The following is a 25525-nucleotide window of genomic DNA, read 5'->3' as shown; positions in this document are numbered from 1 at the left end:
GTTTAAAATGTCAGTAAAATGAACAGATTAGCCGTGCAATGTCCTGCGCTGCCTGCTGCAAATACTATCAAATGCAGGAGTTCACAGTGATCTGTCTGCTGAGAACAGTCTGTTATCTGTCTGCTGGGAACAGTCTGTTATCTGTCTGCTGGGAACAGTCTGTGATCAGAGAGAGAGAGAGAGAGAGAGAGAGAGAGAGAGAGAGAGAGAGAGAGAGAGAGAGAGAGAGAGAGAGAGAGAGAGAGAGAGAGAGATACAGAAGGAGAGAGAGATACAGAAGGAGAGAGAGAGGGGTACACAGAGAGACAGAGATACAGATAGAGAGAGACAGAGAGAGAGACAGAGAGAGACACACACAGATAGATAGATACAGAGAGACAGAGAGAGAAAGACAGAGATATATACAGAGAGAGAGATACACACACACAGAGAGAGAGAGACAGAGAGAGACAGAGAGAGACAGACAGAGAGAGAGGTACAGAGAGAGATACATAGAGAGAGAGAGAGAGAGAGAGAGAGAGAGAGAGAGAGAGAGAGAGAGAGAGAGAGAGAGAGAGAGAGAGAGAGAGAGAGAGAGAGAGAGAGAGAGAGAGAGAGAGAGAGAGAGAGAGAGAGAGAGAGAGAGAGAGAGAGAGAGAGAGAGAGAGAGAGAAAGAGAGAGAGACAGACAGAGAGCGAGATATTGTTATCTCTCCTGCCAGGGAGGTATTGTCATGCTTGCCGTGTCAGAGCCACTGGCAGTGTTTTATGAATGCAGGGCTGGTCATCAGGTCTGATAGCAGCCTGCACGCTGTTATCAGAAGGAGCCAAAAATAGTCCTCTTTAGTCCTGAGGCAGGAGACACAGGTCTGGGACGGGATGCTTGAGTTTGCTGTCAACCACCAGGCCGGCTGAGGAAACATAGTTTGCCGTCAACCACCGGGCCGGCTGAGGAAACAGAGTCTGCTGTCAACCAGCGACAGTGGCTCGGTAGGTAGAGCAGTCAGGGGCGTAACTATGGGGGGAGACTCATGGGACATGTCCTCTGCATGTTTTCAGAATGCAGTTATTGTCCCCTGCACGATAATAAACGGAGGACTGTGTTAAATCTTTACCAATGGGAATGCAGAGCTTGTCAAGGAAAAGAGATGTGAACTAAGATGCAAATTGAAGAAAGCAAAAACAGACAAAGATAAAGTAGAGAAAGGTTTTCATTCAGGCAGTGCTATGAGAGCCTGGGAGAGCCAGGATACCTTCCAGTTACACTCACAGAACATGACAAGTTGTATAAAGCCCAACAAAGACCCAGGACCTGGAGGGAAACTATTTCAGGCCCATTGCAACTTTACTGTACCTCCATCCTAGTATAGAGAGAGTTCTAATAACTTACTGTACCTCCATCCTAGTATAGAGAGAGTTATAAGAACTTACTATACCTCCATCCTAGTATAGAGAGAGTTATAAGAACTTCCTGTACCTCCATCCTAGTATAGAAATGTTATAAGAACGTCCTGTACTGTACCTCCATCCTAATATAGAGAGTTCTAAGAACTTACTGTACCTCCATCCTAATATAGAGAGTTCTAATAACTTCCTGTACCTCCATCCTAATATAGAGAGAGTAGTTCTGAGAACTTCCTGTACCTGTTCCTTTTTTAAAGGGCCCTGCAGCATAAAGTCCTTGACAGGGTACACTGCCCTTGTTTTTTTCTATTTATTTTTTATTGGTGTGTAGCAGGGTGGATTATCCCTACTTTATGAGAGTAGATGTACACCGTCACCAGGTAGTGGGAACGCAGCAGATCTGAGTCCGGCTGAGTCCCCGACTGTAGTGCAGGAGTATTAGAGTGGAGCCTTAGCAGAGGGGGTGGATGGGGCCTAGGATTGACTAACCTAGGGGTGGTGCGCTGGTCCTTCTTGCCCTCCAGGGCGACTCGCAGTAATTCCCCACACACCCACACTTCTCCTAATACTTCCCGCACCCTCCCACACCCGGTGACAGTAGTGATAGATGATATACTTTCTCCCCAAAGCAGTACCTTTCCTTGCTGATGAGCAGAGACCTGTCCCAATGATGTATAGGCCGTGGGTAAGAAGGGGTTAAACAATAATATACCTTACCCGAAAGGAAGGGGTTAAACAAGACAACACATTAATGGACACGCACACAGTGATCCCATTTAGTTCTCTTTGCTGAAGCTACTATCCTATTATTCACACAAGGCACAATGAGTAAAGCTCTTCCCACCTACACGAGGCACAATGAATAAAGCTCTTCCCGCTTACACAACACAATGAATAAAGCTCTTCCCGCTTACACAACCCAATGAATAAAGCGCTCCCCGCTTACACAACACAATGAATAAAGCTCTTCCCGCTTACACAACACATTTAACCAAAAGACAGTGGGCCCACAGTTGAAACAAAAAGTCCTATCTATAGCCGGCTTTTCCCAAAATAACAAACGTCGGGGCGCCCCTAATCACTGGTACACGTGCCAGTTCAAAGTACTGATTCTCTTCGCCTCTGAAAGGGCACGCGCCGCACGAAGAGAATGTTTACCCCAGGCTCCAGCACTCGGAGTGCTCACTGTAACTGGCTCGTGTGTACTTAACCAAGGGCTGTCCTGCTCCTGCAACGAATGTCCGTGTTGCGAGATGGCCGTCGAACGGTCCCGTGCTTGTCACCTGTGACAAGCACCCCGCGGGTTGGGTTGACGTTAGGCAGGCGACGGCTGGAGGTGGGTGTAGTCCGGCGACGTCCGTTGAGGAGTCCGCTGCTGCGACACGTGGGCTAAACTGTGGTGCTAGGCCTAACTGAAGCTAAACTGTGGATCGGGACGATCCCCTGTCCTGTCGCCTATACTTTAACTAAAACGCAACATGTGCAATATCTACCACACTCTTCGGCAGTAACACGTCTGCTTCTTTGTTCTCAATGTCTCTTTAGCATTAACTGGAAGTTAAGCTATCGCATACGACATTACTAACCCGCCCCGTGATGGGGTCATATCTCGCGTGTCCTTAGTGTCTAGAGCTCCGCTCTATGCGTCCGCTTGCTTCTGTGTAGAAACGATGAAGAGGCTGTTCCGCTGTCTGAGTTCTGCCTTCAGCCCTCCTTCTTCTTCTGTTGTCACTCCTGCCCAACGTCACACCAGCTCCCCCTGGCGGCAGTCCAGTGCATGCTCCACTATTAAATGTCAAAATTAGGTAGGGGAGTTTACACAACGTTATCCTGAACACAGTAGAGTACAAGGAATTAGGTTAGACACATTGAATTATTGTTAGACATATTCAGGTGTCTACACTTTACTAGGGTGGCTACGTGGCGTAGTGGGCAAGGCGCTCGCCACGAATGCGGAGACGCCAGCGCTCCACATTGCTTTCAGTTTAGCTGGTCGTTAATACTAATACACATTGGCCGTATAAGGGGGTGGGAAACTGATGGGTGGGGATCGGGCGTTGTGGACAGCGACTCCTACAGGTCGGTTGGTGCGCCTGCGCAGTAGAATCAGGAAGTGTCGGGGGCAGCGTGAGCCTCCCACGCGTTACTCCTCGCCACTGAGAGATCGAGCTGCGCAGGTGAAAAGATGCGACTGCTGTTACCTCAAGTACCGGAGGGGACTTGTGCTATGTATGACTTAGTCCACATTGCAGCCGGCTTGTGGGAGGCAAGAAACAGCGTTCGTGACAGGGGAGGGTTGAATTGGATGATACGAAATTGGGATGGGAGAAAATATAGAAAATGGGAGAAAAAGTGAAAAAAATTAAAAAATAAAATGATTCACTTTACTATCATCTCCACTAAAATAGAGATTTTAGTCAAGTGAATCCTATACACCAATAATACACCAATAATATACCAATAATACACCACGTTGTGAGAATGGCAGAGCAGAGGGAGGAGCAGCAGGTGTGGTACATGAGTTATACAACCATCATACAAATGCCAAGGTGAAAACAAACAGGGCTCTGAACCTGCATCTAGACTGGATGGTGGTGTAAACACACCTCAAAGGGGGGGGGGCTGTTTGGTTTTGTTACCTTTACTCTAGTACAGAGTACAATGAGATCAGTTATTTACAGTAGAACTCAGAGTACAGAGTACAATGAGATCAGTTATTTACAGTAGAACTCAGAGTACAGAGTACAATGAGATCAGTTATTTACAGTAGAACTCAGAGTACAGAGTACAATGAGATCAGTTATTTACAGTAGAACTCAGAGTACAATGAGATCAGTTATTTACAGTAGAACTCAGAGTACAGAGTACAATGAGATCAGTTATTTACAGTAGAACTCAGAGTACAGAGTACAATGAGATCAGTTATTTACAGTAGAACTCAGAGTACTGAGTACAATGAGATCAGTTATTTACAGTAGAACTCAGAGTACAGAGTACAATAATATCAGTTATGTACAGTAGAACTCGGAGTACAGAGCATGACCTCCTAGACCAGGGGTTCTCAAACTTTTTTATACCACGACCCCATTTTATTTAGGCATTTATTTGGTGACCCCACACTTAATGTACCGCGTAATTTCAACGCGGAAATAAGGAATATCAAAATAAAAGCACACGATCTTGAACTTGATCATGCATATTTATTAGAAAATGAAATTACACCACTATGTTATCAATGAATTAATATTATCAACAAAAGCAACGGAATTGTTTCTGTATACACATTTATAAAACTAGGCATATTTAGCCAAAATATGTTGCCAGAACATAAAAAAAGAAAAGAAAATGCGTTCATGTGCACTTTTCAAGAATATAAAAAAAACTGTAGTCTCAAGGAGGTGTGTTCCAAGGGAGGATTCAAGCTGACCAAATGGTTAATTGTCGCTCTGTTCTCACATGGATTCCTGAAGAGGACAAAGAGGTAAAAAACCTTGACTTGGATAGGGAGAGTCTCCCTATGGAACGAGCTCTAGGAGCCCAATGGAACATTGAACTTGACACGTTCAACTTCAACATGGCAGTAAAAAATCAGCCCACTACAAGACGAGGCATCCTCTCAGTTGTCAGCTCTATGATGATCCCCTGGGATTTCTGTCTCCAGTCATACTAACTGCCAAGATAATTCTACAGTATTTGTGTAGGATCGGATGTGGCTGGGATGCAGAAGTTCCAGACACGATTGCTCAACAGTGGCACAGATGGCTAACCGAATTGCACCAGCTGGATGGATGCATTCCATGTGGACAGATGCTTCCTACCAAGAGACTTTGAGGTAAAGACAGCCCAGTTACATCATTTCTGTGATGCCAGTGAAGCAGGGTATGGAACAGTGACCTTAGCTTCACAAGTGACAAGGATGACGTACATACTGCCTTTGTTATGGGGAAAGCTAAGAGTGTCTCTATTAAAGCAGACTACCCTTCCAAGACATGAGCTTACAGCCGCAGTCTTGGCTGTTCGTATGGACAAGATGCTACTGTAAGACGTGAACTACAGTTTCAACTTGATAAATCAGTCTTCTGGTCCGACAGCATGACTGTCCTGAAGTACATCGAATACGAATATTTATTGATTATGGGCAGAATTCAGTTCGATAGGCAAAGAGAATGGTCGTAATACAGTCCGATGGTCAAAACACAAAACAGGCTCTCGTACAAAAAGAAGGGATTGTTCAATACTCAGAGTAGTCGTCCGGTCCAGGGTCAGTACACAAGGGGGTGTCTCAGCCAGTCTAGGGTCCAGTACACAAGGGGGTTTCTCAGCCAGTCTAGGGTCCAGTACACAATGAACACCTTCTCGCCTTCACCTCTCCTCGGCTCTCACTACCTCTCACCTCTCACTAACCTAATGTATTTGTAGTGTGTGTCTGGGGTGTGTGCATGTGAGATGTGGGTGAACTAATGATGCACAGGTGTGTTCTATCAGTACTAATCGGCTACCTAATTGTTTCCACTCCTTCTGTGGCAATAATATCTCCCATCCTTCACATATCCATGAGAGGGGGGCGGCTGAGTGGCGCAGTGGGCAAGGCGCTCGCCACTAACGCAGGATATGCTGGTATCGAGCCCAGCTCTCGGCGTTGCTACCGGCTTGGCCGGCCGTCATACTAACACAATTGGCAGTGTTAGAGGGTGGGAAAGCCGGTGGGTGGGGATTGGACGTTGTGGACAGCGACTCCTACAGGTCGGTTGGGTGACGCCTGTACAGCAGAAACAGGAAGTATCGGGGGCAGCGTGAGCCTCCCACGCGTTACTCCTCGCCATTGAGAGTCCGCGCTGTCTGGTGAAAAGATGCGACAGGCTGCCTCCTCGTGTACCGGAGGGGACACGTGATGCAAGGCTTCTATCCTCACTAGAGCCGACCAGTGGGTAGAGAATACACCTACAATATATGTTTTAATTATCCTAAATATAGAAGCTATATATGTTTAAATTATCCTAACTATAGACCTGTTCGCTGTATATGTCAGACTCAGTGTGCACTGTGCACGCACATCACCGGGGGAGAAAGGAATGTAATCCTGGTCAGAACAACAGGGCAGACTACAATATATTTGCATTTGTTAGCCATGCAAGTGATCTAAACAATCAATCCATGCCAAAGCTAGATAATAAAAGGTGAAAGACTCAACACTCACAGCCATGCTGATTTGGCTAAATGACATCCAGCCGTTTTCGTTTGAAACAACTTTTAAGTAGTGCCATGGTTTCGCCTCGGCCAGTCCTTTATATACAGCGGCCATCAGGCTCCACAACAGTGGGCAGGGACTGCTTCCAGACATCCAACTACAACTACTAAGAACTTTTAAAAAGGACAATAACACTACATTATGCATACTGCACCTTATGATACTGTGATACTGTATATTTCAGTTAGTTAGTTAGTTAAATATATTGACTTGTTATATTGTTTACACTGCTTGTTTTTACTATACCTGTACCTCCCCTCCCCCTCCCCCATGCTGCTATGATGCCAGAATTTCCCCAAGGGGATCAATAAAGGAATATCTTATCTTAGAGCCCTGTCGTATTCTTTTAGTGCAGCAGCTCACGCAGGTCCGGGGCAACTTAGTCACGTGACTCAGTTGGTATTGCTGATTGGCTCGAACATGGTATATAGAATCTAGTTATATATGTTTTAATTATCCTAACTATAGAAGCTAGTTATATTATGTTTTAATTATATTAACTAGAAGCTAGTTATATATGTTTTAGTTATCCTAAATATAGAAGCTATAGTTATGTATGTTTTAGTTATCTTAAATATAGAAGCTAGTTATATATGTTTTAGTTATCCTAAATATAGAAGCTAGTTATATCTTGTTTATATAGTTTAGTTATATATGTTTTAATTATCCTAACTAGAAGCTAGTTATATATGTTTTAGTTATCCTAAATATAGAAACTAGTTATGTATGTTTTAGTTATCTTAAATATAGAAGCTAGTTATATATGTTTTAGTTATCCTAAATATAGAAGCTAGTTATATCTTGTTTATATAGTTTAGTTATATATTGTTTAGTTGCCCTAATTAAAGTTTGCATATATTTTTAACTACATTTTACAGTGTATGGGAACTTACCCTTTAATAAAAGGAAAGATTGAGAGGTTCCTGGTAGACAGTGTTTGTTGTGGTTCAGACCTCTTGGACTAGCATAGGGGCTGAAGACAAAGCAGGTCTGGTTTCTATATGCATCACTTCCTCCTCCGTCCGCACGCCACTCTCACATGGTGTCCTCACTGTAGCTCCACTGACACAGTGTTGATGTTTTACTGCACACAGGGCCGTTACAGTACCTTTCTAAACAAATGAATTTAATTATAAAATAAAATATGAATAAAAAGATTCAATGTCGAGGGAGAGAGAACACTGTAGGACAGGGTCGGGGGAGGGGCTAATATATATATATTTGATATATATTTGATATGTCAGGCTAATTGTTTAGTGTTCATGGTCTGATATGTCAGGCTAATTGTTTAGTGTTAATGGTCTGATATGTCAGGCTAATTGTTTAGTGTTCATGGTCTGATATGTCAGGCTAATTGTTTAGTGTTAATGGTCTGATATGTCAGGCTAGTTGTTTAGTGTTCATGGTCTGATATGTCAGGCTAGTTGTTTAGTGTTCATGGTCTGATATGTCAGGCTAGTTGTTTAGTGTTCATGGTCTGATATATCAGGCTAGTTGTTTAGTGTTCATGGTCTGATATATCAGGCTAGTTGTTTAGTGTTGGTCTGATATGTCAGGCTAGTTGTTTAGTGTTCATGGTCTGATATGTCAGGCTAGTTGTTTAGTGTTGGTCTGATATGTCAGGCTAGTTGTTTAGTGTTCATGGTCTGATATGTCAGGCTAGTTGTTTAGTGTTCATGGTCTGATATATCAGGCTAGTTGTTTAGTGTTCATGGTCTGATATATCAGGCTAGTTGTTTAGTGTTCATGGTCTGATATGTCAGGCTAGTTGTTTAGTGTTCATGGTCTGATATGTCAGGTTAGTTGTTTAGTGTTCATGGTCTGATATGTCAGGTTAGTTGTTTAGTGTTCATGGTCTGATATGTCAGGCTAGTTGTTTAGTGTTCATGGTCTGATATGTCAGGTTAGTTGTTTAGTGTTCATGGTCTGATATGTCAGGCTAGTTGTTTAGTGTTCATGGTCTGATATGTCAGGCTAGTTGTTTAGTGTTGGTCTGATATGTCAGGCTAGTTGTTTAGTGTTCATGGTCTGATATGTCAGGCTAGTTTAGTGTTGGTCTGATATGTCAGGTTAGTTGTTTAGTGTTGGTCTGATATGTCAGGTTAGTTGTTTAGTGTTCATGGATTGGTCTGATATGTCAGGCTAGTTGTTTAGTTTTCATGGTCTGATATGTCAGGCTAGTTGTTTAGTCTTGGTCATAGTTAGATAGTGGTGAGAACACTAACTATAATCATAGTTACTGTAGATAGTGGTGAGAACACTCGCCCACGACTGCAATGATTGCTGGTATCATTGCTAACGGTGAGGCATAGAGCACTTTAATCATGTATAAAAGAAAGGTTGAGATCCAAGGCAGCTCTACACATTTTTAAAAAGCCTTTATTTGTTGGCTTACATTATTTAGAAAAATATTTAAAAAAAAAACGACATGTTTCAGCCTACATGGCCTTCTTCAGGGTGTTGAAGGCCATGTAGGCCGATACATGTCGGTTTTTTAAATATTTTTCTAAATAATGTAAGCCAACAAATAAAGGCTTTTTAAAAATGTGTAGAGCTGCCTTGGATCTCAACCTTTCTTTTATAAACGAATCCTACCCCGGATTTAATCCAAAGAGCACCTACCTGAAACAAAACAAGAACGCTGAAGCCCTCTCCATATCCTCTGTTTTGTTCACTTTAATCATGTGTATAAATTCCTTTCCAAGTCCCATAGCCTCCAGTACCGTCCAAAGATATACCAGCATACCACAGCGAAAAAGAGGGCACTAGCCACCACAGACTGGTAGAACATCTGCAGCTGTTTGCTGCAGACATTGAAAAACCTGAGCCCTCTCAGGAAGAACAGTCTGCTCTGTTCCTTCCTGTAGAGGGTCTCGGTGTTGTCCATCCAGTCCAGTTTGTTGTTCATGAGAACCATCAAGTATTTGTAGTTCGCCACCATTTCCACCTCCACCCCCTGGATGATGATGGAAGTTGGGGGCTTCCTCCTGCTCCGCCGATGGTCCACCACCATCTCCTTCATCTTGCTGATGTTGAGCTGTAGGTGGTTTTCGTTGCTCCACTCTGTGAAGCTCTCCACCACAGCTCTGTACTCCTCCTCGTTGTCGTTGGTGATGTATCCAACGATGGAGGAGTCATCAGAAAACTTTTGGAGATGGCAGTTCCCAGAGCTGAAGCGGAAGTCTGAGGTGTACAGGGTGAACAAAAAGGGTGCCAATACAGTTCCCTGGGGGGCACCAGTGTTGCAGATCAGCACATCCGAATGGCACCCCTGCAGTTTGACACACTGTGGTCTGCCAGTGAGGTAATTGAAGATCCAGGCCACCAAGTCGTCCTCCACCCCCATTGCTGACAGCTTCTCAGCTAGTAGTGGAGGCTGAATAGTGTTAAAGGCACTGGAAAAGTCAAAGAATGTTACCCTCACTGAGCTGCCCGGCTTCTCAAGATGTAAATAGGCCCTGTGGACCATATAGATTATGGCATCCTCCACACCGATGTTCTGCTGATACACAAACTGCAGGGGGTCCACAAAGCCTCTCACCTGTGGTTTAAGGTGCTCCAGAACCAGCCTCTCAAAGACCTTCATGACTTGTGCCATCAGAGCAACCGGTCTGACCAATAGAAATATATTCTAACCCTAATGACCCATCCGCTACGGATAGTCAGTTCCCTTCCGTTTCCCACTGGAGTCATAGGTCCACTAAGACTATCCCATCCCCGCTCTCCCGTTAGGAAAGTTACGATTAAACCCCCCATTAGTCTTGAAGTAAAAAAACAATGGTTAATATATATTCTCTGGTTAAAGTGAATCGAGCATCTCACAGTCCATCTGGCTAGGCACATTGGTTGGAAATAGCAGTAATCCTAAGCATAAACATAACACCAACAAACCACAAACTTGGCCCTTTGTTGGGCCGACCGACTAGCCCCCCAATAGCTGATGGATGAGACCCCCGGGCTGCAGGAACACACACCATGAACAAAACCAATCTACCCATATGATCATTTGACTTGTAATTGCGACCAATGGCGGTATATCCACCGGCTTGCTGCCTGGCAATGACAAAGTGTTCCCTCCACCCACGAGTCCCACCACCCCCCACCGATTGACAGCCGGCCAACCCGTTATCGTTCAACAATTAAGATCAATAGTTCAAAAACCATGAACGCTAGGTTCATGGCCGGTTAACAACCAGCCACACATAATAATAATACAAAGTAATACAGATCTACCATCGGCACTACCAGTATAAGCATAAACATAATTGTGCCCCTATATTAAACATAGACATGTTGCCAAAACATTCTCAACATTCAGTCACTGCACCAACCATCCTTATTCAAGCGCCTGCCCAGCCAGGATGGTAGGCCAGCTGAGCATGTGTAGTCTCAAGCGCATGTCCAGCTAGCTTTGATTTGGATTTGATTTTTTATTTGATTGAAGTTTATTTCAAATATGCAGCATAACAAACAAACATCAAGTACATATATAGCCTTAAGCCTATAGCTTTTAAGCAAGTATGAGGCTAGCTTGATATGATGGTACATAGTGTAAATTCACACACATGTCCAGCTAGCTTGAATGAGCATGTGTAGTATTCAAGCACATGTCCAGCTAGCTTAAACAAACACGAGGCTAGCATGTTACGATAGCACATAGTGTAATTTCACGCACCTGTCCAGCTAGCTTGAGTGAGCACATGCCAGCTAGCCTAAACGAGCATGAGTCAGCTTGTTACGATAATACAGTGTGTACATTTTAAGCACATGTTCAGCTAGCTTGAAAGACCTCGAGCAGTAGTCATTTTAAGCCATTCTCCAGGTCAACCATCTCTTTCTTCAAATATTCCTCTGCCTTGATTAGCGACCATACTGACCATCGTTCATCCCCCTTCATTTTTCCTGACGATCTGGCCGGGAAAAGCAGCGTAGGTCGAAGGCCCAGTTTCCATAGTTGGGGCATGATTCCCGATATTCCCCTCTCTGCGCCAGTACATCAGGTGTAAAGTCTTCTAAAATGGCGATCTTATGTTCTCCAAGGCGCAGTTCTCCCCTCTTGGAGCGGGTTATTATCATTATTGTTATTATATTGTGTTTTGTCGTGTCTGTTACGTGTAAATAATACAATTAAATTGATCACAAAAAAAGAGTGAAGGTAAACGGTATACACAAGGTGCAGTATATAAGGTACCCTAACTGGCATGATATACGTCATACTGTAGGTTTACTCAAGTCTGTACATGCCTCTTAGATAACACACACATACATAGCAGAGGACAGAATTATTAGGTGATAGAATGGCTTGATCAATACGCCAGAAGATAGGATGACATGAACACGACTGTCCTTGGAATAAGAACTCTACACTATCTTTATGGAAACCAATCTTCAGCATATTCCTATTCAGAATATGCTGTGTTGCAGTAATGTCAATATGATAAATGACAGTATCTGATCTCAAATAGGTTTTCAACAGGATGTCCCACAAGACCGCACAGTCGCTCTATAGGGAGGAATAACTGAAGGTATGGATGATACATGACATCATCATATGACATGATATCACAGCAGCCTTGAAGTGTAGAACCATTAGATGCTGAAACCAGACCCTCCCACATATAATACATGGATCCAAAAAGCATGGTACCTTCATCAGATGGAGCTATTTAGATTAGATAAGATACATGTATTGTCATCATACAGCACACGTACAGTACAACAAAGAGAAGTTTGGCATCCAACAAGAGTGTAAATGTAATAGTAAAGGGTAATAACTATAAATAATGTACAAGTGATTAAACTGTATATATATAAATTAGTACTACTGAGTAATAGTGCTATCAGATGTATGTACAGAGTTATAGTATTAATATGTAGTGATACAGGTATAAATATATTATGGTAGTAGCCTTACTGGCCAGTGGTATAACTAATAAGCGTAGATAAGGGATATATACATATATATATAGTATATACAGGTATGCAAACAGGAATATATTCAGACAGGTGTGGATATATATATATACACGGTATGTACAGTATTATTGTACATACTCATTAAGGAATCTATTGTTGTTAAACTAAAAACAAGATTACAAACATCACAAAACAAACTGGTCAGACTTCTACTTGACCTTACCCCTAGAACCGACCTCACCCCTGCCCACTTTGACAACCTAGGATGGCTTAGAGTAGACAACAGAGTACAGCAACTTGCAATGGGCCTGGTCTACAAGATACACTATACGACTAAGGTACATGTCACAATACTTCCCAAAGGTCAGTGAATACCATGACCACAACACCAGAGGAAGCTCAACAAATCATGTTAAACCCAGATTCGGCTTAAACAAGGGACTAAACACGTTTAGCAATTATGCCACATCAATGTGGAACGCCCTACCCAAAGCTGTAAAGGAATGTGAATCACTACCCACTTTCAAAACCGCTCTTAAAGAGCACCTACGGGAGGCTGCAATTCAAACCCCCCACCCCCTCCTAATAGACAGTCTCCTCCCCACCGCATGTATATATTCTCTCCCCGCCGTATGTATATTTCTCTCCCACCCACCCCCTCCTAATGTACAGTCCCCTGCCCATCATATGTATATACTGTCAGGATCTATGGGTAACAGTACTGCATATTTGAATACCGTATATGTCACAAATTTAACAGTACTAAATACCTATGCCATAAATGTCATGTATGTTGAGTATGTCATAAATGTCAATATGAAATGAAAATGGGGGACCCTGATGTAAACAAGACAAAAGTCTTTCTCTGGTCTGCATCCCCTTAACAATTGTGTGTATTGAGCCGTACTGTATTGTACCCATTCTGCAATCTATTAAATAAAGTTTTCATTCATTCATTCACTGTAGTGCTATGGAGGTATCACTGGACATTCTGATGATGTCATAATGGCTGCTGTAGTGGACATTCTGATATCATAATAATGGCTACTCTAGTGGACATTCTGATGTCATAATGGCTACTGTAGTGCTATGGAGGTATCACTGGACATTCTGATGATGTTATAATGGCTACTGTAGTGCTATGGAGGTATCACTGGACATTCTGATGATGTCATAATGGCTACTGTAGTGCTATGGAGGTATGACTGGACATTCTGATGATGTCATAATGGCTACCGACAATTGAAAGCTATCCATATTCCAAAAAGCTCATACCTGAAAGGGGCTCCAGACTGTGAACATACTTCCTAAAACGGGTGGAAAGTGTCTCTTCAGTCAAGCTCATTCCACTCTGAACTACAATCACTATTATCACTGAGCATTCCGTTTTTTGAATGGCTTTTATTAAAAATGTTGTTTGTTTGTGAAGATACTTCATGTTTGGACTGACAGACACAAAACATCTTGTATGCTGGAGGTGATCCATCTCATGAGACCAGTGAAGCAAACTAAACGAGGTCACGTCTGAAGAGTTTAATGAAATGGAATCCAGTGATATAAATAGAATTCACCGTGTTCCACTTCTCCATCAGTCACACGGGAGGTCTTTGAAACATAATATGCATATGATTTCTGATCCTGGCAATCAAAGCAAGAACACATAGAACTAAGATTATATTATTTGACTTTGCCTTGAACGTATAGAATATTAGGTTAAAAAGACAATTAATAATTTCAATGTGTTTTATGATCGATAGATAGTTAGTGAGCGAGGATAGCACAACCAAGAGAGATAGAACTTATTAATTTAGTTTCTTAACCTAATAAAGACTTTATAGTTGTTTCATTCTGTATGAGAACCTTTGTTTATGTAAACAAACCAGCCTTCTGATATGAAATGACAACTCAATTCACGTTCTTTTCCGGATGCAACAGGGGAGAAGAGATAGTGTTTTAGCCAGTCAGCCGTGGGAGTACGAGATTCCACCAAACGATTGCCTCAACAATACAAAACAAATACACAACGCGGAGATGGCCAGGAGAGGGAAGCTGATGACATCAGCTGAAAACACTATAATCTAACATAACTATGATGTGTTACAACATTTAATACTGTAATTCCCCACCATCCCATATATAATGTGTTGCTCACACCATAAAGACAACTGTCAACAAGAGGTTCATCTCCTTTATTCCCTGGAAACACCATATATACAAACTCAACTCAGAATCAACTTATTTCCTCTTTTAAAAACATTATCTGATCATTTTACAGAATATCATTATCTACAAATGTATAGAAGAATCACAGTTTGAGTATTTCCACCAAAACGGAGCTGCGTGAGTCTTCATATTTATATATACTGTAGTAGCGAGGCCAGGTTCCATTCATATTCATACTGCATCATCACTTCTTCATATGGAATCTAGGAATCACTTCAATCAATTCAAAAGGGTTGAATCAAAAACCCATAGATTGCATTTTTTTTTACTGGCCCCGGTAAGATTGTGAAACATTTTAGAATTTAAATATTGAAGCCTGCAGAGAAACAGGAGCGTAAGCATCCTGCAGAGAGAGCCGCCAGCACGTCTGGGTGACTTTGATGTTTGATCAAATAAGACCATCTCACTCATTACAGCAAAGTCATCATTTGGATAAATGCATGCTTCAATATTCGAATGAAAACAAACACAATTCAGAAACAGTTTGCCCTTGGAACTTTCTCTTAACCACCCTGCCTCATAACAGGCAGAGAAGCTGATGAAAAGCAACAAGGGGGAATAAACTAGTAGTAAAGTAAGCAGCCATTCAGACATCCAGGCATTTGCATAAATATAGCAGCAATATAGCAGCCTCCAGGTTTGAAGAGCTTTCCCACAATGCAACTCTCTCCAGCTTTCGTCAAGGAGGCTAAATGGATTTCACAACACTCCACTAGTGCCATCTGAGCATGTGCTGTTCACCCCCGCCTCCCATTGGGTGATTTAGCTTTGGGTTCAGATAAATGCTTCCCATCTCCACAGTACAAAGTCTACCACTCTATTAGAGGCACACTCATCCCAGATTCAGCAGTGGTCGTTTTCTGCATTACAGCCACTTAGTGGAAAGAGTGATGGGAATCAATAACCTCATTACACAATGAAACAGAGCCTCTAGATGTTGGTAGACACATGAGAAGAGTCCTACACACTGTAGGAGATCAGACTCATCAGAGGTGCTCACTCTGTACATTAAAACACTGTTTTTATTTTATTTAATTAATTGTAATGTTTTATTGTTTTAAACCTTTTTATTCTTATGCTCTTATATGCTATGTAAATTAAATGTATTATTATTACATCTCTATGGTCCAGTCAGGAAGAGGGTCATGCGTTGCATTGTGGGATAGGCTGGGAGGACCTCTTCATGATGCATTCTATAACAGCCTCAGGCTGCATCCATAATGAAGCTGGCCTCTGATTGGACAAGAGGGTGGCCAGGTGGTTTTCTCTATGGCCGTAGAGCTTCTGGGCAGAATAAACAATAGTGACCATCATTTACTGTACCCTTCAACTACATTATGTTCTTAAATTTAGTAGCCAATTCTCAAACTGTTCCCTGGTTTCAACAATCACACAAGAAATATATGCAACTACTTTAGGATCTGGAAGAACCATATCTTTCCATGCGGCCTGGTTTAGGATCTGGAAGAACCATATCTTTCCATGTGGCCTGGTTACAATGTCCATGCCCACCAGAGGCTTCGGCCATAGAGAAAATACTTCTGAACTCTACCAAGTTAACAGCCACCAACAGTGACTTCACAACTAGGTGGTGCCTGGCTTTGTTCTGGATCCTTCATCATGTGTGAGTGTGTGTGTAGACTATAGATTAGGGATCATCGCCTGAGAGAAAGTCCTGTAAGCAGCATTGCTTGCTGATAAGTATTCAACAGGTAGGCAGGTAGGTGTGTTGCTGGGGGCTCCCGGCTAAAGCCCAGTCTGCACTGCAGGGACTTGTTCAAGAACTATAGGACTTGTTCAGGAACTCTGTGTTTGCACCGCGGGGACAAGGGTCTAAGCAGAAGACCCTCTGGGGGCGCAGGACTTCTCCCAAGCTCAGGAATGTTGGGGGGGGGGGGGGGGGTACTCACAGCATTTAATTTCAACCAAAAAATATTTGTCTTTGTTAATTGAGCTATGCATTAAAAACATTTCCACCAGTGAATCTTTTAGTTACATCAATATTGTGCTGTCAGAACAGTTGTAGGTTTATAGCTCAAGTATTTAACATTCATTTCACCAATGTCATCTGCTTACAACCAGGAATTGTATTATAAGCCGATACAATCTAGTGATCTATGCACAAAAGTGATTCTTTATTCCAGCAATTAGATTGAATGAACTAAGCAGGTGGAATGTTTGCAGGTCAAGTTTTAAAGATCGTTATTAGTAGGCAATTCAGGCCTCGTTTGGAAGAGTCATGTCATCTGGACTCCAGGGTGGTCTGTTGCACGTTCCTGTTCATACAAGGACCAATATATGGCAAAAGAGTCTGCAGGGAACATTGGTCTGTTCATTTAACCATGATTATGAAGAAAATTATACTTCCGTGTCCTAATGCAACGCTGAAATGTCTAATGCGTCACTGGACTAGTATACCTAATCTTCACCAATCTTTTCACCGCGGTTCAAACACAGAACAATGCAGAGAACAACGGGCCAAAGGAAATAAAGTTAGAGGCTAAAGTTCTGCGCAATGCAGTTCTTGCCAATTAAGAGTTCCTGGTAGTTTCAGATCCTGTCAATTAAGAGTTGCTGGTAGTTTTGGTGCAAATGCAGCGTAAAATGAGAATGTTAACACACACACACACACACACAAGCCTAAGCAGTGTAACGCAAAACATCTGCACACACATGAGAAAGTGTGGGAACACATTCACAATAAAAGGGAGACAAGAAAACAAATAAAATTAAGCAACAGAATTGCACTTATGCCCTGGTGTGACAGACAGACAGACAGCCAACCAGACATACAGATAATACACACAGACAGACAGACAGACAGACAGACAGACAGACAGACAGACAGACAGACAGACAGACAGACAGACAGATAAATAGATAGAGATACATAGATAGAAAGCGAGAGAACAGATATAAGGAGTGTGAAGGATGATTTAAAAATAATAATAATAATAATAACAGGAACAATGAAAATATTCTAAATGGAAGATTTCTTCTGCAAACTAAAAAAGAGGGAGAAGAAATTAAAAGACATGAAATAAATTAAATCACATTGAAACGGGACTGAAGAGTCAACGTGTTACACAGCGTGCTACACAACATGCTACACAACATGTTACACATGTTACACACAGCGTCTTCATAGGAGCTTCAACATTACAACATACTCTGACCGGAGGGACAACACCTGCATCAGGCATCTGTTTCACAGATGGGTTTAAAAAAATATGTCTGGCATCATGACTCAGACCAACAGAGGGTCAGAGGGGAGGTGGGTTGAGAGAGGTGGTAAGAGGAGGTGAGAGAGGAGGTAAGAGTGGGTGAGAGGAGGTGAGGTGAGAGGGGAGGAGAGGAGGAAATAAGATGTGAGATGAGGGGAGGTAAGAGGTGGTGAGGTGAGAGGAGGAGAGGTGAGGTAAAAGGGGGGAAGTGAGAGGAGAGGAGGTGAAGTGTGTTTTGTGCAGCAGAGGGGGAGGTGAGGTCAGGTAAACTTGGCTTAATGGCACAAGGACTTCTGAAGGAGAGAAGTCAAGGAGAGAGGAGCATGTCATGGCAGGGCGTGGTCGGGGGCAAAGAGCTGGCATTTGCTTCTTAGTAGTGATGCTAACTTCATTCATTAGCTTATTAGTAGTGATGCTAACTTCATTCATTAGCTTCTTAGTAGAGATGCTAACTTCATTCATTAGCTTCTTAGTAGAGATGCTAACTTCATTCATTCCCAAGTGAAATGAGGTGTATTAGTACTGAGACTTAACTTGGCAGGTTAAGGAAGTCAAGGTTTTGGCATTTCCTTTTGATTAGTTGACAAAGCAGTCAGAGAAAGAGGTGATTGGCCAGGGGAGGGCTTGGAGAAGTCACCATTGGTCAGAAGATCAAGGGGTTTCAATGGCATCAAATAGGAGAGAAGAGGTGTAGCAATGCGGATGGATGACTCATAGTTCAAGTAAATCAAGACCCCCCCCCCCCCCCCTAGAGGACAGGGGTCTTACTGCAGGTGTTACTGGCACTTAGAACATTCATATCGCTCCTTCATATGTAAAAGAGTCTCATACATGGTCTGCGTCTGTATGTGTGTTTGTGTCTCAATCAATACTGGCAGAGGGACACCCCTCCGTTAGCTGTCTTGGTCCTTCCCTTCCTCCTTCCTGTTTCTCTGTGGTGTCACTTCCTGCTTCCTGTTTCTCTGTGGTGTCACTTCCTGCTTCCCGTTTCTCTGTAGTGTCACTTCCTCCTGGCTTCATCCACAGGATCTCGCTGCAGTTTGATGAGTCTCTCGATCTCGGCCCCTAGTGTCTGAAGGTTATCCTGGAGAGACAAGAGAGAAGACAGTCTGAAGCAGATCAGTCCGAACTAGGGATGTTAACAATTAATCGAAGATCGTTTGATTGATCGTTAAGGATTTACTCGAACACATGACATTTACTCTATCAAACAATGATATGTTACAATGTTGTCGGTCTCTTATTACATTGTAGCCGTCAGTAGAATGGTGTATTTTCAAAGCATGTTTCAATGAACAGATAGAGGGCGCAATATAACTATGACGAGGAAAACACTACCTCTGTGTCTGGAAAATAAGCGAGGGGAAAAAACACGAGCAACGGCAACTTGCAAAATTAGGCAGGGTAAGAGAAGCATTGATTTTGAAAAAATAACCCAAGCCAGTCTGCGCATTTATCAAAAACAGCATGATCGATATGGTTGACGGCGAAGGATTTCGGCAAGCGATACACCTGTTTGAGCCAGCGTGCCATATCCCATCCTGAGGCACAACCACCTCGCGCATCGAGGAGAGCTAAACCGATGCAAAGTTAGGAGTTGCTAGCTAACATTACCGGTGCTCGCAAGGTTGCATTGACGACAGACAGCTGGACTGCCCTGAGACCGAAAGCTATATTACCGCCACTCGCTACTACATCACGAGGACTGGCGAGTCACCACTGCAGTGTTGCTAACTAATATTATAAGTTTACCGGGTCGGGTGGGGCGGCTAGGTGGCGCAGTGGGCAAGGCGCTCGCCACCAACGCAGGAGATGCTGGGTTCGAGCCCAGCTCTCGTCGTTGCTACCAGCTTGGCTGGTCGTTCATACTAATACAATTGGCAGTATTAGGGGGTGGGAAGCTGGTGGGTGGGGATCGGACGTTGTGGACAGCGACTCCTACAGGTCGGTTGGTGCGCCTGCGCAGTAGAATCAGGAAGCGACGAGGGCGGCGTGTCCCTCCCACGCAGACCCTCGCCGCTGAGAGATCGCGCTGTGCAGGTGAAAAGATGCGACGGCTGCCTCCTCGAGTACCGGAGGGGACACGTGATGCAAGGCTTTGTCCACATTGCAGCCGGCTTGTGGGTGAAGGCATGGATGAACAGCAACTTCCTCCAACTAAACAGCAAAAAAACCGAGGCACTTCTAATTGGCACCCCTCACCAGGTTCAGTCTTCATCCATATCACATCTCACCTTTGACGGCCAGGTAATCCCCCTCTCCCCCTCAGTCACAAATCTGGGGGTTCGATTTGACCCCCACCTGACATCCACATCAACATCCACATAAAACACCTCTGCAAGACCTCATTCTATCACCTAAAAAATATATCAAAACTCTGTCCCATTCTAACCCTGTCAGATGCAGAGAAGCTTGTCCATGCCTTTATCTCCTCAAGACTGGACTACTGTAACGGACTCTTCATCTGGATTCCTGGCAAGAGCATCCAAAAGCTGCAATACATCCAGAACAGCGCTGCCAGGATCCTGATGAGAGTCCGTAAACACGATCACATAACCCCCATCCTCCACTCACTACACTGGCTCCCCGTCTCATCCCGGATCAACTACAAAATCCTGACGATCACCCATAACTGCATAAACGGACACGCACCCCTCTACCTTCAGGAACTCATCACTCCACAATCCTTCACCCGCACCCTCAGATCCGCAGGTAGCCTACTCCTTCAGGTCCCCAATACCCGGCTCTGCACCATGGGTGACCGAGCCTTCTGCACGGCTGCACCACGCCTGTGGAACAGCCTCCCCATCCAGCTGAGGGCACCACAGAGCCTGGACTCTTTTAAAACAGGCCTGAAAACCTACCTATTCAAAAAGGCCTTTGACTGCTTTTTATTTTAATTTTCTTGCGCTGTTGTTTTTAAATTGTCTGTTTATACTATGTTTTTAATTAACTATGTTCTATTTTTATCTTACCGGTACTTTTATTCTGTATTTTATTTTATTTGTTTTACTACAGTAATAACTATTTAATTTTAATTTTTTAAACTATGTTCTAACCATGTAGTGTAGCACTTTGGGATCCCAGTGAACAAAAAGTGCATTACAAATGCAATCTATTATTATTATTATTATTATTATTATTATTATTATTATTATTATTATTATTATTATTATTATTATTATTATTATTATTATTATATTATTATTATTATTATTATTATTATTATTATTATTATTATTATTATTATTATTATTATTATTATTATTATTATTATTATTATTATTATTATTATTATAACGTTCAAGACAGGGGAGGGTAGAATTGGACAATACGAAATTGGGGACGGGAGAAAAAATTGGAAAATGGGGAGAAAAGGTAGATACAAAAAAAAAATTTACCGGGTCGGCATATGGCAGACCACAGAGAAGCCATAAAAGAAGCCATTCCCCATCCCTGGATACAAATGCAACTGACTGATGGAAAGTCAATGCGTGGAGATTCTGCAGGCTGGCAAGGCTGGCACGCCAGTACCTCTATAGGGAGGTGTAGTCCGCCCGCGAGGTCCACCCGTATAGAGATTTATCATTGGGAAAATGGATTATCGGCTAATTGTAACAATTCTGCCTCATTAACATTAAAAAGCTTTAAATTATTTTACAAAATGAGTTCCCTTCTATCACTAACATTATTGTTTAACCATTTTTGGTTGAAAAAAAATTCAGCGATTTGTTTTTTACGATTAATTGTGAATATTTTCATGTTGAGCTATAGATTTTGGATGAATATGCACAGAAAGGTACACCGTGCAAATGTTCATGCTTTATTTGTTTTAAATGAGACGATTTAGAAATGGGCAATGGGAAATACATTGCGTTTCCAAGATGGTGGACCGGCCAGAAACAACAATGACGTAACCACTACACCTCCCTATACCCGTGTTTTTGGACTGATTGTGATGCAGGCTGCATGCGCTCCCGTCTGACCATGTCGATATGCTGGAATCGGGACCATGCATGTGAGTCAGTTGGACACAGGCTATGTATGTTCTATGTAGGATATCTTGTTGCAAAATAAAAATAATAATAATAACAATAATAATAATAATAATAATAATAATAATAATAATAATAATAATAATAATAATAATAATAATAATAATAATAATAATAGCCTCATTAAAAATACTATTGTTGCTTCATTAACAGTTGGTTGTTTTCAGCGTTTTATGTGCTGTAATCTGTTATTTAGTTAGGCCTATTGGAAATTTTCGTCGACATAAGTAGATTTTTCATTTTTGTTTATTTATTAAGTTAATATAAAACCGTGTTTGGAACATTGTTGAGTTTGTTAAATACATGCTTTAGATTTTTTTTACCTCTTAACTTTCCGACAACCCGCCATTGTTTGACGGCATCCTGCTTCGTTAGTACAGTTGGTTGTTTTCAGCGTTTTATGCGCGTAATCTGTTATTTAGTTAGGCCTATTGGACATAAGTAGATTTTTTGTTTACGTTTATTTATTTTTGAATTTGTTAAATAAATGTTTTGATTGAAGTGGCGAGTGACTTTTCTTTTTTTTGCCACATATGCAGCTTGCCGGCTTAAAGTCGATACAAATGTGTTTTAATATGTCTAGGCCTCTACATTTCTATGTTTCATATGCCATGCAATGTTGCGAGAATGCAATATGTTGCTGCTGCGGAAATAAACCTTTTGATTGAGGAAACAAATACATTTGTTATTGTTTGGTAAATTGGGTATTTTTAGTTACAATTGATCAATGAATTGATCGTTAACGTTATCAATGATCGAGTAAGGAACGTGCTTACAATTTACAACCCTAGTCCGAACCAGATCAGTCTGAAGCAGATCCAATTCTACAGAGGGAATATTGTGGGTGTAATAGAGATTCTGCAGAGAGAATATTGTGGGTGGAATAGAGATTCTGCAGAGAGAATATTGTTGGTGGAATAGAGATTCTGCAGAGAGAATATTGTTGGTGGAATAGAGATTCTGCAGAGAGAATATTGTTGGTGGAATAGAGATTCTGCAGAGAGAATATTGTTGGTGGAATAGAGATTCTGCAGAGAGAATATTGTGGGTGGAATAGAGATTCTGCAGAGAGAATATTGTGGGTGGAATAGAGATTCTGCAGAGAGAATATTGTTGGTGGAATAGAGATTCTGCAGAGAGAATATTGTTGGTGGAATAGAGATTCTGCAGAGAGAATATTGTGGGTGGAATAGAGATTCTGCAGAGAGAATATTGTTGGTGGAATAGAGATTCTGCAGAGAGAATATTGTTGGTGGAATAGAGATTCTGCAGAGAGAATATTGTTGGTGGAATAGAGATTCTACAGAGAGAATATTGTGGGGTGCAGAGAGAATAGTGTGGGCTGCAGGGAGAATAGTGTGGGCTGCTGAGAGAATATTGTGGGCTGTAGAGAGACTCCCCAGCCTCCTCTCTGCTTCTAAAGTAGAGCAGCAGCACTGAGACGGAGAGACACCGCTGGTCAGAGAAGAAGGTAAGAACAAGAGGTCATGTTCTTGAAGGTAAGAACAGGAGGTCAATACAGAGCTACAATCAAGTGCTTGCATCCCTGCCAGGGAAATGGAAAAAAAACGTCAAGGTATTTAATAAACAAATGGGTTGCATGCAGACCCTATATTAAAAAAAAAGAAATGGTCCAAAAAGACAAAAATAAATAAGGAGATCTACCGTTTTTATCTAAAGACCAAGGGTATATTTCATCGGCCGTATAAGATACAACAAAAATGGGAAGAACTTGTTGATGTACCACTTCCTTGGCATTTGATATACAATCACATATATGAAATAACTATAGACACCTATATGCGAGCCTTCCAGCTGAAAATACTGTACAGAACTTTGGCAACAAGGAGGATGTTAAAGATCTGGGGCATTGGACGGACAGATGAGTAGATTTTGTGCGGAAGAGACTTGCCACACCTTTTTTGGTACTGTCCTTATGTAGTCTGTTTTTGGAATGGTGTGCAAAACTGGTTATCGAATTGCAATATCAGTTGTTATATTGATATACAGACTGTACTGTTGGGTGATTTAAAGGAATATAACCGTACTTTTGTAAATATGATTATTCTTTTGGGAAAAAGGTTCATTTTTAAAGCACAATTTATTCATGAATTGCAGTTGAAGATATTCAAAAGGCAGGTCAGGCATCACAGCATAATAGAGGGGCTATTGGTAATAGGTAATAACAGTCTAGAGGTGTTTAGGGATAGATGGAGTACACTTAGGGAGGCTGAAGAGTGGGAATAATACACAAGATACTTCTTAGTGGAGGATTAGGGGATGCTGCCATGGGGTTGCGGGGGCTTGATGTGCCTTCGGTTTTTTTTTTTGCTGCATTGTGGTTCGTTCTGCCGTTCGCGCACCGGGAATATGTGCACGGCTGTCTGCTGCTCATGTGGGGCGGTGGTTGGTGTTTGGGTGGTCTGCTGTTGGGTATAGTTCTACCAATACTCAATTGTCTTTATTTTCTAACATTTTCTTGTGTTTTTTGCATTTTGTTATTCATGCAAGCCTGGGGGATATTCAGGATGTCGTGGAATTGGGGAGCAGGGGTGATGGGTGGGGTACTTACTGGAGTGTAGAAATATGATTTCATGTAAGTCAAAATGTTGATGAAATTATTATTTGATGAAACAATGCATCTATTGTATCTGCACCCATTTTAAAAAAAAAAAAAAAAAAAAAACAGGTCATGTTCTTTTTTTTTTTTTTTTAATTTTTTTTATTATTGCAAAACAAAACTTATTAAAAGTCAGTACTCAACACACAATGTATAATGAAACTTTCAGTAAAGGTGGTTAAAATATATGCAAGTACAGAAACAGGATAAAACAAAAATAGTCAATAATAACATTTTAACCGTATACCGTGTATATCCAGCGAAGTTACAATTATATAAATGTTAGTATATAATATACCCCGAATACCTATTTTCTAAAACCCTACACACATATGCTCCAGCTCAAATCCCCCCCTCCCGGACCCCCTCTTGGATAGTACCTCCATTATCCCTCACTCCTAACCAGACATCACCATTATAGGCTAGCTTTTATTCTCTCCACCACTTCTAACCACATTAACATTTTGGATTCATTGAGCCCTAGAATTCTTGCTGTTGATATTTCTTGATATATCACATCAAGATATGTAAGAAACCACACTTTCCGGCACATTTTTTCCGGTTGAAACCAACGTGATGCAATCAGTTTTTTAGCTACTGTGATACCCGATAAAACCAATCTTTTTAGTTGTGGGTTCACTGCAAACTCAAAAACATCATTCAATAGCAATACCGCGGGGTGTACAGGTATATTCCAAAATACGAGTATTGATAATTGTTGGGACACATCTTCCCAGAATGTCTTAACTGGTGGGCAGTCCCAATACATGTGCATAAATGTTCCTTCGTCCCCATTTGTACATTGGGAGCATTTGGAGTTTTGTATAAGCCCCATTTTGCACAGCCTTATAGGAGT

At 41.9% G+C, this 25525-nt stretch overlaps 1 protein-coding gene across 1 annotated transcript in view; it reads right to left on the bottom strand.

The window, feature by feature from the left end:
- Window positions 1-14722: 14722 nt before the first annotated feature.
- ccdc186 (coiled-coil domain-containing protein 186) overlaps window positions 14723-25525 on the bottom strand; it is an 84685-nt gene continuing 73882 nt past the window's right edge. The window contains exon 16 of the mRNA XM_084326720.1: window positions 14723-19078. Coding sequence (XP_084182846.1) covers window positions 18995-19078 — 84 coding nt within the window. The 3' untranslated portion in view covers window positions 14723-18994. The remainder of the gene's footprint in view (window positions 19079-25525) is intronic.

Source organism: Notolepis coatsorum (assembly GCF_963971535.1).
Source record: "Notolepis coatsorum genome assembly, chromosome: 12".
NCBI classification, from domain to species: Eukaryota; Metazoa; Chordata; class Actinopteri; order Aulopiformes; family Paralepididae; genus Notolepis; species Notolepis coatsorum.
Note: the sequence above shows the minus strand (reverse complement) of the source record. Positions and strands in the feature narration are given on the sequence as shown.